This window comes from Eimeria acervulina, genomic scaffold (genome assembly GCF_000499425.1).
Source record: "Eimeria acervulina Houghton genomic scaffold, Eah_scaff134, whole genome shotgun sequence".
Lineage (NCBI taxonomy): Eukaryota > Apicomplexa > Conoidasida > Eucoccidiorida > Eimeriidae > Eimeria > Eimeria acervulina.
Genome location: NW_013550277.1, coordinates 3,838 through 17,192, shown reverse-complemented (window position 1 = coordinate 17,192; position 13,355 = coordinate 3,838). Strand labels below are relative to the sequence as shown.

The window sequence follows — 13,355 nt, the reverse complement described above, 5'->3', positions numbered from 1 at the left end:
ATGGATCCTCATGAGGCGCTTCGGGCGTCCGTAGAGGGGCCCGGCGCAGAAGATAATTCTCGGTTGCCTTCAGGGGCTGCAGGGCATGCAATAACAACAGCAGCAGAAGGGGTAGCAGAAGCACCACCTGCTGCAACCGCAGCACCAGCAGGGGCCGAAGCAGCACGACTAGCAGCAGCACCAGCACTACCAACTGCAGCACCAGCACTACCAACTGCAGCATCAGCACTACCAACCGCAGCAGCAGCATCACTAGCAGAAACAGCGGCGTGCATGGGTGTTTCTCTTGAAATCAACACTGATAGCATCAAAAAGCATCAGCAGAGGTACAAGGAGGTGTGCCTTCAAAGCCCAAGCCGCTTTGAGCAGCAGCAGCAGCAGCAGCTGAAGCAGACAGAGCAGAAGCTTGCAGAATCTCCCCCTCCCGAAGCAGCCATAGCTGCCCCTGAAGCTGTTAGGAGTTGCTGTCGGGCGTCTCGATGCCAGCACCGACGTCGCTGCGGCAGTGCTCAGTGGGGTACTTCTCAGGGCCCTTCTGAGTCTGTTGGCTTTAACCGCTATAACCACCACCACCATCACCACCACCACCACCATCATCATCATCATCATCACAACAGCAGCAACAACAACAACAGCAGCAGCAGCAGCAGCAGCAGCGGCAGTGGCTGCCGCAGGCATCGCCGTCGTTGCGGATGCCACACAGGGGAGTACATCTTTATGTTGATTCCGCGAAAGCCTTTGAGTGCGGGGGCTTCCTTCCTCTTCTCGCTGCTGCAAGAAGCTTCTCCAACAGTCCGCTGTGCGGTAGACATGGGGGGCACCCTAGCAAAAGTTGTGTTCATAGAGGAATTGGGGCCACAGAGCGCAGCCGCAGCAGCAGCAGCAGCTGCTGCTGCTGCGGGCAGCAGCAGCAGCTTCTCCCGCAGAGACCCACAACTCACCGCGAGGGCATACGCTAGCAACTGCGATGCAGCGCTCGATCTGGCCTCCCCCCTCCTGACCATTCGCGGTTTGTCTTCTTGTGACATTTTACTCCCATCTGTCTCTTCTTGTCTTTTCCCTGTACCCTTTGCACTTCTTTTTCATGTCTCCTCTTATTTGCATTTGTTGCGTCTCCGCCTCCTGTGTCTCTCTTTGTTGGGCCCCCCACTATTATTTATCGTTGTTATGTCTCTGCCACTGCTGCTGTTTTGGGGCTGCTGTCTTCTCAACCAGTTTGTTTTGTAGTTCCTTGCTGTTGCCTCGGCGGCAGCAGCAGAAGTGCTGCTGTTTCGGCAGCAGCAGCAGAAGTGCTGCAGCAGGATTACGTAAGATGTTGCTTCGGTTTGTTTGTGTGGATGTGCAGCGTCTCCTCGGCGCGTGTTGCGGTTTACTTACTTCCGTACTAAGGCCATATCATCTCTTCTGGAGTGTCTCCAAAGTGCGGCCATCCCTCTTTGTTGTTGTCGTCCTCATCTCAATCGCTGCTGCTGCAGCATGCATGCCGAGCGCAGCAAGGACAAGCAACCCTCCCCAGCAGCAGCAGCAGCAGCAGCAGCAGCAGCGCTGCAGTGCTACTGCTGTTTGAAGCTCTGCTGCGGCAGTGCTTCTGCTAAGCGCGGATGTGCTGGTGAAGGGGCTTTTCTCCTTAGAATTGTGCATATGCTGCTGGTGGCTTGAGCATGCAGCGTTTGTTAGGGAGAAGCTTGCCCCCTTTTCTGTGTTTTTGTTTTGGCTGCAGCACGGAACTTAGTAAAAGGCGGAGTGCTGCGAATGACGGGGGGAGGGGCTATGAAGTATGCAGAGCTGTTCAAGAAGCAGCTCGGAGTGTCTCTACAGCGAACGGATGAAATTGATAGCATAATGGCGGGGCTTGTGCTGCTTGCCTCCCACACCAACTCTGTCTTTCGCTTTGACTTATCTTCAAGACAGAGGGTCCCGGTAGACGTGGTGCGTACTTGTGAAGTGCCTATTCATTTGCCTTTAGTTGTGTCTGCTTGCATTTCTTAATGTGCCTCCCCTTGCTCCTCATTTCTGTCTCTTGTGTATCTTATTGCCTCTGATCCTGTCTCTTTTCCTGTGTCTCCCTTTCTGTCTATTTGTTTACCTCGATGGCCTTCAGCTACGCCTGCCATTTCATAGGCAATCCTTCTGCAATCCTTCCAGGCCCGTGCATGCTCTAATGCATGGCAGTCTCTGCTGCTTTTTCTTTTTTTGTTGGTGCCAGCTGTTTGCTTCTTCATGTCCATAGAGCCTTTAATTAATCCAATGTTATTATATTTGTGTTATTAAACACACAGTATAGTAACTTTGATTTAATTAAAGGCTGTGTGAACATGCTTGCTGGCTTGCTTTGCGTCTGTCTCTCGTGGTGTGTCTGTCTCTTTGCCAGCACGCCGAGGCTTCGATTAGTCGTGTCTCCTCGGAGATGGTTTTCTGTAGCAGGTTTTTGTGCAGTCTCTGGCTCTTATGTCTGTCTTCTCTTGAAGCTGCTGCGTTGCTTTGCGTCAGTCCCGAGACCTTTATCCCTTTTTGGTCGTCAACATTGGCTCAGGCGTCTCCATCCTTAAGGTACATTCCTCTAATTCTAACTCCCAAAGACTGAGTCTTAGGCAAATGTTATGCTTGTTTAGGTGCGCGTAGAAGCACTCATATCGGCTTAGGGGCTCTTACGCTCTTTGGGTTATGCCCAAATCACCTGAGTCTTTTGTGTTGCTTGTTGGGGCTTCAGCTTCTGAAGCAGCCACATCTTGAGGTTGTGTGATGGTGTGCATTTGAGTTGTGCTGCCGCGGAGATGACTGGGGTTTCTGCCTGAGTAGTTGAAGCGCGTCCAACAAGTCTTTCTTAATTAAATAACTTTGAAGCAGAAAAATCACGTTTTAATATCTTATTTTCTGCTGCCTCTGCAGGCCAAGAGCGCCAGCAGCTTCGTGAGGGTGACAGGAACCTGCATCGGCGGAGGCACAGTACTCGGGTTGGCGCGGCTCCTATTTCATGCTAAAAGCTTCCGTCAAGTTGTTCGTCTATCCGAACGAGGCAAGTGGCTAGCTGCCAGCCGACTCGCTAGCTAAGTTAGCTGGAAAGGCGCACCGCCATGAGCGGGACTGTTGAGCGTTTCGTAGAAAAAACTGCTGGAGGATGATTGGTTGCCTGTTAAAACGTAGCATTGGGATTTCCATGTTGGGCGTTGTATGGATGTTCTTTTCTCATTTAAATACTCGTATATGTATGTATATATATATATATATATATATATATGCCATGGCTGCAGGCACGGACGCACTCGACTTGAAAGTGGCAGATCTCTGCGGGGATGCGGCTGGCAGTCGATGCATTGCCCCCGAAGCTTTGGCCTCCAGGTACACTTGAGGCTGCTGCTGCTGTTCTGCTTTATCGGTGCTGCAGCCATTGCGTTGAGCCCGGGATGCATGCGCTGAGCCGCAGCCTGTACATCTGCTTTTTATGCTAAGAGGGGCTCCGGTGATGCTGCCAGGATATTTTCTCTGTGCGACAACAGCAGGGAGGGTGCCGCAGTGTGATCGGCTACTGCACGTGTTACGGTTGCAGCATACTGGGACCTGTGCGTGCATTCGTGAGTTTGATTGGCTTGAAGAGACTGTGCAGACACGGTTGTCTCTGTTTTGCGTGCAGCTTCGGGCGGCTTTACTTGGATGCCAACAGCGACAGGCCCCGCCCCAGGTGAGAGGCATCCGGCACAACACCAGCAGAAATGCGAGGCTAAAACTCTCTGGTGGCCTGGGCAGCTTCTTTCCACCACGTTGGTTGTGGGCGGGGCAGCGCAGCAAAGTGCATGCAATCATAGTACATTCAGACATCATCATGTATGCATACATGTATATATATATATATATATGTATATCCACGTGTGCATGTGCGCAGGCGTATGTTTATGCATATGTATTCACATGCATATGTGGCAAAGTATATTGCTGTCATGGCGGCTTCATTACTTTTTCTTTTCCCTGCTGCGGTGCAGGAAAGAGGATATCGCTCGGAGTTTGATTCACATGGTGTCATACAACCTGGGCTACCTCGCTTACCTTGTCGGCACCGCCCACGGCGTACGCAGGTGAGGGACAGCCTGCACTGGACTTGAGGTTCTGCAGTGCTGCAGCATCGCTGTGGTTTCTATAGTTACAGTTACTTCTGCTGCATCCTATTTCTTGTCTTCCGGCCTCCAGAGTCGCTGAAGGGATGTGCTGCGCCGCTCATGCAGAATAGCTAGGCATTGAGCAGCTACTGCAGCTCAGCATGCTGCCGGGGTGTCCTTGTTGCTGTTGTTGCAGGATATTCTTCGCTGGTAAATTCATTAATAATTATGATTTCACGATGGAATCCATCACGCAGGGCGTAAACTTCTACATGCAGCAGTACGACCAGCATACACCTCAAACCTGCCTTCGAGGACCCGCATCACCGCTGCTTGCTGCTCCTCCCAATTTTAACGTGAGCGCGCAGCAGCGGATCCTGTTGCAGCAGCAGCTGCTGGCAAACGTTGAAACAGCAAAGCGGCATGGGCCTGCCGCCGTAGATTGCGAGCCGAAGGAAGAAGGCCGTGCCGGGGCAGCAGGAGCAGCAGAGGTTCGAGCAGCAGGAGATGCTGCTGCAGTTCCTGCTGCGTTGCCGCCACGAGGATTGTCTGAGAAAGCAACTACATCAGACCTGTGTAGGAGCTCGATGGCGGGCGCTTCTAGTCCTTTTGCCATGCCTTCACAGCCGCATGTAGAGGTGCCCAGCCACCCACAGCCAGGCCAGCTGCACGAGCAGCAGCAGCATCAGCAGTGGCAGCAGCAGCGTCGGCAGCAGCAGCAGCGTCGCCAGCAAGAAGCTATCTCTACAGGCAACCCGCTGCGCTCTCCCTCTTGCCCACCTTTGGGCACCACCAGCAGCAGTGTCTTCTCTCCGTCTTCGCCTGCGTCGGCGCAAGATGGTGTTGCTGCTGAGCCTGCGGCTTCATGGGCCCCATTTGAGGTGAGTATGGATGTGCTGCGGCGTAGGGCTGGCGCTTCTGCTTCGGTTGCACCTGCAGCGGCTGGACTTTGTGCTTTCCATCTTTCCCCGGGCAAGGTGTTCTTCTGTCATTGTTTCTGCAGGTGCTTTTTTTGCGTCACGATGGATATCTCGGGGCTGTTGGGGCTCTCGTAGCTCCCGGGCCGAACGCCGGCACTCCTCTCCCTTGAGGCAGCAGCAGCAGCAGCTAGTGGCAGCGGCAGCTAGTAGCAGCAGCAACTACTACTAGCGGCAGCAGATACTAGTAGGAGCAGCCAGTTGCAGCAGCAGTTAGTAGGAGCAGCAGGAAGGTTAGTTCTGCTGCAGCCTACTGTAAGAAGCCTCGCGGGCAGGTTTCGTTGGGGGTACGGGGGAGAGCACGTGCAGCGCTGAGAAGGCGTCGCAGCACGCAGCAGGGGCGCAGGTGTGGCAAAAGCAGCAGACTGAGTTTTTGCACCATAACTTTGGGACGTGTTTTGAAACCAATGAGCCGTTAGTCACATAAAAACCAATTCACCACGCGTGTAGCTTCTGTGGCCTCTCGCTTTCGCTTACTGCTTGCCATGAGGGTAGCAGCAGTAGTGCACCAATAAAGCGCCTTGTTGGTAGGCGGCAGGCAGAAGGGAGACCTTTACGCCCCCGAAGCAAACACATCAAAAAAGTCAGCTAAACAGATAAAGCGGAATTCCATCACGCGAGGCAGCATGGGGCTGATAATGAGAAAGCTGCCATGCCAGTGGTGAGCCCGTGATGGTGTCTTGCATTGGCGCTCTTCATCCCCTTGGAGGCTTTGGAGAGTTCCCGAGGGGCAGGTAAGGGCCTGGCAAACAAAGGCGCATGAGCTACGCTGAAATGCACATCTATCATGCAGGTGGAGATGCTGTGCAGAAGGCAGCAGGCGACTTTGGCCTAAGTCCGCGCAAAATGGGGCATTCAGAAGCGGCGAAGCAGCTCCTAGACCAAGGGAGGTGCTGAGGTGAAGTGTAACTGCTGTGCGTGTCAACGTCTTCTTGGTCATTCTTCACATCGTCACAGAAAAGCTGAAACGCATGTAGAGTTGCGCTGCAGCAGCAATTTCTCGGATGCTGCCGCTGTAGAAGAGCTACTGCTACAGCGCAACGGTTCCCTTTTTTGAATACAGGCAGCCTATCTTAAAGGACTGCATCGCCCTGGCTAGCGGCTTCCAGACCGTTTCATGGGCGCTCGTACGAGGTTCGCTGTCGGAAGGCATTGCAGTAGTCACTTCCGCCCGGTTATAATCCATCAGGCCAACTCCTGCGCCTCTGCGCCCCAACGTTGTGCTGTACAGCTAAAGAGCTTCGATCAGCAGCAAGCATGAAGCGAGCAGCTGGGCGGCATGAGAGGGGTGGACACCCCTCACGGGCGTCTGGCGGTGGTGCTCTTGCAGCAAACAAATGGCAACGCGGTATGCCATTGTTAAGTCGAGTGCTCCCCCTAACCATCGCCCCTTCAGATAAAAAATTCCCTCATGATCAGCAGTTCCTGCAACTCCTGAAACAGCGTGCTCCCCTGAAATCCGTCTGTGCCGTATCCCCAGCCGAAAGCACAGGCAGCATGGAATAGGCAGCAGCATGAAATAAAGGCGTATTTTTAGCAGATACAGGGTAGTCCGGCAATTACTGCAACTAATATACCTAGTAGGAGCCCAACTCTGCGGGTTCCCAAGAAGCACACCCTTATTCTAGGCCACCTGTGCTGTATGCTGGGGTTAATGAAAGCACGAGCTCCAGTTGAATTCCCTTAAGACTCTACAGTGCGTCGGACTCGCCAGTGCAGGTTCCCTGTCCACTTCAGCCAATTGGGCTTTTGCTGTCATCACCCCGCGGCAGCGACGCTGCCTTGGCTGCTGCTTGCTCGCCTGCAGATTTATCTCCTAAAGTGTTCACTGGATGCTCTTGTGAACCTCCTCCTGGGCCAGACGGAAGCACTTCTAAACGTCCCCGTTTGCTTTGAATCCCCCCGTCGCCCTCCGGCCTCTCTAGTGGCCGCCTGCGCACTGGCCCTCTAGCCGATGGAGGAATTGTCGAGGGGCTCGTCACTTGCGGAATTTGTAGTTGATGTTGGATTTGAGGAAGCGGGGTGAGCGGCACACTCATTCTGGCATTTTGTAAGGATATATTGTAGAAGTGAAGAACGGTCCCCAACATACTGGAGGCGGCGGGCGGCCTCTCCCCCCTCACAGGAACAGGCAGCCGCACTACGGTTGCAGCAGAGGGAGAGGGAGCGGCTGGTGCTATCACCCGCAAAAGGTGGGGGTTGGGCACTCCTCCCGCAGGGGAAAATGGCAGCCTGGGGGGCCCAGCATGCGGTCGAGCTATTGGGTGCTCATCCCTTTCTCTCTCTGGGTTCTCCAACTGTGCAGATGGTTCTTCAAGGACAACGAGCGAGTTCCTCACGGCAACATCCCAAAGGCGAGTGCCAAGGTCGCCCCACATGAAGGCCCCTGGATGAGGCACAGGAGGGACGGGGGAGGCGGAGCGAAACGAATAGGCCGAGGACGACGCGGGAGGAAATGGCGCACTTCGGTCCTGCATTTGCATACGCGGAGGGGCCAGAAATGGAGTTCCTATAGGGGCCAGCTGTGTCGGCATCATGTTCGATGATTGGGTAGTTGCTTGACTGGTTGCTTCTTCCATTTCCATGCACAGTCGGATGATTTCTTGATCATCTTCATCCAATTCCCAATGGTGTCCCTTGCCTGCCAGTCGTCTAGTAGAGTTCCCCCGCCGTCCATGTAAAGGAACCGTAAGGGAACAGCTAAGCAACAAGACAGCAACCGCCAACGCGGAGAGCAAAACGCACCTCGCCCCGTGCACAGATGCACGAAGAGGCCTGCGCAACCTCGCAAGGCGCAGATGAGGGATCCTCTGGGGAACCCAACTGTTTTGCCCCCATAAAGAAACAGACTTTGAAGAAGCATGAGTCCCCAAATGAGCGGGCAACTCGGCGATTCCTTCAGCAGGCTGATGCATTGGCCGTCTAGGCACGTTTCGACGCGCAACCCCGAAGGCGGCAGGTGTCTCTCCTTGAAATAAGGCCATGCACAAAGGAAAGAAATTGTGAAGCTCCAGAAATTCACTTTTCTGAAGATACTGTTAGGACGTTCTGTATTCTAAAAGAGACGCCGTCACCTTCCATTGGCAGCAGCACTGCTGACGCAGCTGGAGTACGCTGGGGCACCCAAGATAGTTGCTCAGCTTTGCCGTTCGAATAATATGCAATACACTGTAAACATAGCCGTGGCCCGCAAAATCAGTTAGTATGAGAAGACGAGATGTATCAGATTCGACAACATAGGCGGACTAAGTTGACGACCCCACGAGAGCCTGTTCGAATGCCGGCCGCCGCAACCAGCATGGCTATCCTTCCTCCCCTACGTCGTCGAAATATCCGATTAGTACTCGCAGTACCGTTAAACTCCCTATGCACTGACTAAAAAATGCGGGCCCCAGAGGCTTCCCTACACGCTTCAAAGCGGAACCATTATGGGGGAGGCGTTGCAGCATTCGTGGGGGGGCGGGAGACACCCCAACATCTTCACAAAAGTCGAGTCATTTCTGAATTGTGATGCCGCAGGTACAGTTCGATACCAATGAATATATTCTATTGATATGGACAACATTTTAGTAGCGAAATGCCGGAATGTTGCGTCAGCAAGCAAGTACCCACTCGTTGTAGCACTTAGCGGAGGAGGGTTCTCGATTGTGTTGTGTGCACGGCCTTGCTTGGCATTCTGCGGAGACTCGCCACTGAACGTGAGTCTCGCATAGCCCCCTTGTTCTGCATCCAGTAACGCTGAAAATAATTTTAAACACCCATTTGGCCCCCGCTAGCTAACTGGCAAACACGCAGAAATGAGTGGGACCACTCCGGATGAACCAGGTTACAGAGCTGCAGTGGTGCGCATCGATTTTCACACAGGTAGTATCGTAACACTACCGGATTGTTACGTTGGAGGCATATCAACCTGAATTTCAGCACTGGAAAACTAAAAGAATGAGGATATCGTTGCTGGTGTCCATGGGTGCTGCCGTTCGATCAGTATCCTGCTCCCACGCATTGAAAGTTAGGCAGCCTGAAATCTCAAAACAGCGATGGGACTACGATACAACATGAATACCCGTTGTTTACTTTGTCGGGGCTGTTTGGCTATCTATAGTCCATTCGCATCGCGGCTATAAGCAACTATAGCAGGCGGCTTCCTCGTGGGGCAGCTCGCCAAGCCCCAAAGACTACTGCTTCTTCTTCCTGAGGCCCGGGAGCAATGACATTATGCTTTCACTTCATTGAAAAGTACAGTCTTATATGGATCGCCTACGAACAGCGGTGGACTGAAACAACACGCTCCTGAATAAGAGACGATTTGACCATCCCGTCCGCGTTGGGGCGTCCGTCAACCAGGTTCAGAGTAGTGGCTGCTTCCAACCTCGTATTTTTTGCGAAATATATCTAATTTGTTGACATATTGTCGGAATGTGCGCGAACCAATAGAGGCAAGCAACCTGGCACTACAACGACAGCCACCCATGCCACGGCCGTCAACTACCCATTATGCCTCGGTTGAGTTGGCCGAGCTTCAGGACTCGAATGAACTCCCCTCTGAAGAACAGAATAATAGAGACGGGAATTTGAAACCTGTAACATGTAAGAGACCTGAACGGTCACAGTGGCGCACCGCATATCGTCAGGGGTTTGCCCTACTCTCTGTTATAGCAGTTCTAGTGATCTTGACAAAATGCGCTGGCTTCTCGTACTTGGAAAGGGGAAAGCAGAGTGTTGGGCGACAACTGGCAGGACGAGAGGACACATCAGATGAGGACCCCGATGTCGACGCCATGGTTGAGCTGTGCTTGGGACTGGCAAGTGACTACGGCGAGCCTGCAGGACCTCCTCTAACCCAACCGCAGACGCAGTGGATGGAGCAACAATTGTGGCAGGAAGTTTCGGCGAGCCAGCAGGACGCGCAAACAAGCACACAAGGCGATTCGTTTCCGACATGGAGTGGACCCGTGCCCTACTCATCTACGCCCTACCCTCAAGCCCTACAGGATCCTGGAATGCAGACGGGCCACACTCAAATGACTTCTTTGTCGACATGGGAAGGATCCTGGCTGTCTTCTAGTTGGAGCGACCCTCAGCCCCACCGAGGATTTGGTGCGCCTTGGGGCGATGGCTGGTCCAGTGGTTCCGGCAATGCGGGTGAGGCGTTTGAGTCTCCAGGCGAGGGGCCGTCCACATCGGCACCGCGCATTCTCTTCGGCCTGCATTCTACCGGAGCTCCGCACACGACTGTTGCTGAAGGATCTAGCGGCTCTGCCCCTCTTGTGGCTGATAGCGCAACTCCATCGCATCAAGTACCTCAGCCACCCAGTTCTGCAGATAGTGTCAGTTCTTCTTCGGCTTCTGGCGACGTCTCAGCTTCGTCGGTATTGAGCCATAGCCAGGGCACGAGTAGTTCTCCTTACTCAGAACTGCGCCATCTGGTCAGCAGAAACCCACCGAAGCCCCCTGTGTCTCCTGAGCCCCCGCCTGCAAAAACACGGCGTAGAACACGAAGTACTGGAGGTTTAGGGGTCCCTAAGAAGAAGTCAATGCCTTCATCCCAGCAAAGCCCAGCAAACCAGGAGACACGTAAAATTGTCTCGTCTTTTTGGTTGTCAACCTCGACATCCCAGGAAGCGCCTTCGGCAGAGTGCATCCGTGCAACGCACCAAGTATCGGGAGGGCCGCCTGGCTGTTATCTAGGCGAGGATAAACCTAGTGGTAGTCCGATCGACAGTTCGGCACCAGAAAGCAGCAACGCAACGGGCAGGCCTGGGCACCCCATCGGGGAACATCCATTTTATCGGACTCCAGTCTTGCAACCAGGTTTTGTTGCAAGGCCGTTTTCTTTGGCGGCTGCTCGTGCCAAGGATCCTCGTGTAAACATGATAGATTTCACCTTTCGGTTTATGCGGTCACTATTCGTGCAGGATTCGATTTCCCAAGTGGATATAGAAGGCTTGCTGCGCAAGATGGAAGATCTCGCCGGCCATCTGATCCACTTTCAGACGAAGGTTTTGTTAGGCTTGGCTCCACGAGATGCTGTTAAAGCGCTGGGGATCCGTTATCTGATATTGGATACCCTTTATGCAGCAAGCACGGCGTTGGGGGATCCCCGTCCTTGGTGGGAAGAACTCGTGGCCAACGTTCCACACGAGGTGGAGGACTACGATCCTTTCCGGCGTAAGGCAGATCAGTATCAGGTGAATATACGTCTCGTGAAAGCACTGAGCGACGCGGTAGCGTTGCTTAAGACGGGCACTCGTCCTGGCAAAAGGCAAACAATAGAGCTGAAGCGAGAACTGTTTTGCGGAGCGCTGTCACCTCGATATTTCAAAACACGCAATTGGGACCCTTGGAGAAATGATTACAGCCTATATGGCGACGGTGACGAGTAATGGCATTGCATAACGGGACACAAGCTAACGTACTTCACCAGCTTTGCTGAGCCATACTGGTTGTCCGGCTACGGCTGTGGCCTTGTGGAGATCAGTAAGTGAGACAGACTGTGAGAGCACGCAACGCATGATCGGCGCATTGGCGTAGGCCCTCTTTTTACAAAGCAAGACTTCGGGGCCAGCGCGTAACGAGTGAGAGCATTGAGGCAATGCTTATGTATCATCATTGTAAACCGATGGCGGGGCTATTGCAGAAGCTGATACAAACCTCTGTTATTCGCATGTCCTCATGCTTCCCTATTCTTTGTTATTTTATGCGGTTTCCATGCAGCACGCTTTCGAGGCTTGTTCACATTCACGCAATGTACCCGTCACGTACCGTACCGGGGGGTGTATCAAGGGTTATTGCTTTTAACCGAGGACAGTCGTGAGATGCAAAATAGTCAAAATATTCAAGAATAGAATCCCCAAGAAAACAGCCGGCCTTTAGTAAATCTCGAGGCGTCCTTTGAACTGCGGCACAAAGGCATGGAGCTAATGAGGCAAGGAGGCGGCACGCCATGAGTTGAAGGACAGCTTGCTGCAACTCCTGCTGCAAAGCAACCTTACTTGCGAGCATACCCAGCGTCCCGCTGCTGCATTCGCTTAACACTTTTAGTAACTGTTAATCTAAATCTTACATGCACGCAACAAGAAATGCACAACCAACCTCAGACAGGGTATGGTATGGTGGCAATACTAGTGCAATGAGACTTATTTCTCAATGAGATTTATTTCTACGAAGCAGCAGAACCTTCAGCTCTATGAATAAAACGCTGCAGAATTGTACAACCGCGTTGTTAGGGCTGAGGGTCCATGCACGTGCTCTGTTGTGTTTTCTCCTAGTTCTTCATCCCCCTATTTAGGAAGGGCGGCCGCGCCGGTACGCGCAGACCATTTCTACCCCGAAGACCATTTGTAAAGTTGCACTCCAAAATCCCTTGTGAGCCGCATGTCTTGGCTGATATTTAGTTCTTAAGAATGCTGAAGCCCTTGAGAGCTAGGGATCATCGAGAACAGGCAATCATCCCAGAGATCTCGAATACCCACGAATTACGGGAATGTCTGTAATGGTTGCACCAGCACAGCGCTCCGCTGCACACCACCGCAAGGTACACCAGAGTATCATCCATGACAGCGCAAGCCCACATAGTGCCGTAGCCCTAGATAATGGGGTTCTTCACTGTTGCATGCCACAGAGATGGAGGATGTTGGTTTGCCTTCCAATGTTCATTTTAAGCGGAAGATACCTTTGCACCGCCACAGGCAATACCCCCTGGGCACATTGAGCCACGAACAAAAACACGATTGATGTGGCTACTTGCAAGCAGCCTCACTGGAAGTTGGAATGTATGGGAAAATATGGTCAGGACGTCGACGGCGCGTCACCTAGGGTATGTACGCTACGTTTACGCGTTGGGTTCTACCGTAAAAGCCGAATTAGGGATGCGTCAATACTGCAGGGAATGCAATAGCTTACACCGACATCGAGGCCATACTATCGTTCTCATTACTTGCCCATCCGGTTTCTCGTCAAGACTAAAATACGAGAATAGCTGAGCCCTACATGCTTCTCGATAGCTTCAGAAACGACAACAGCTTCGCCTTCCAATATTTCGGTGCGGCAAGCCTCACAATTTCAATTGAATTTTTAGATTGTGGCAATTGCATGGTAGGCCGCCGGACGAGCCTACCGAATCTGGTGAACTGCGTCGCTATAAACATTACATTACAGGCAGCTAATAGTCTCCCTCAGGGGGAGTTGCCATGCACCTAAGAATCGATCAGGCCGAGTCGGCACGTTGAGGCTGTCTGTTCAACAGCCTGCTTCTGCATAAGCATATATTAGGCGAATGCGGAAAACA

At 52.8% G+C, this 13,355-nt stretch overlaps 3 protein-coding genes across 3 annotated transcripts; 2 read left to right on the top strand and 1 right to left on the bottom strand.

Moving 5' to 3' along the window:
• On the top strand, positions 1–5,146 carry EAH_00019690 (pantothenate kinase, putative; the record flags this gene model as incomplete). Its single annotated transcript, XM_013397262.1, has 8 exons — positions 1–1,009; positions 1,346–1,420; positions 1,721–1,929; positions 2,491–2,550; positions 2,890–2,954; positions 3,632–3,679; positions 3,978–4,070; positions 4,288–5,146. 8 exons carry the CDS (start codon positions 1–3, stop codon positions 5,144–5,146), a joined length of 2,418 nt encoding a protein of 805 aa, XP_013252716.1.
• A 1,655-nt stretch (positions 5,147–6,801) lies between these two features.
• On the bottom strand, positions 6,802–7,983 carry EAH_00019680 (hypothetical protein, conserved; the record flags this gene model as incomplete). The annotated part of the gene is made up of 1 exon (XM_013397261.1): positions 6,802–7,983. One exon carries the CDS (start codon positions 7,981–7,983, stop codon positions 6,802–6,804), a length of 1,182 nt encoding a protein of 393 aa, XP_013252715.1.
• Positions 7,984–9,537: 1,554 nt separating this feature from the next.
• Positions 9,538–11,451, top strand: EAH_00019670 (hypothetical protein, conserved; the record flags this gene model as incomplete). Its single annotated transcript, XM_013397260.1, has 1 exon — positions 9,538–11,451. One exon carries the CDS (start codon positions 9,538–9,540, stop codon positions 11,449–11,451), a length of 1,914 nt encoding a protein of 637 aa, XP_013252714.1.
• Between the last annotated feature and the right edge of the window lie 1,904 nt (positions 11,452–13,355).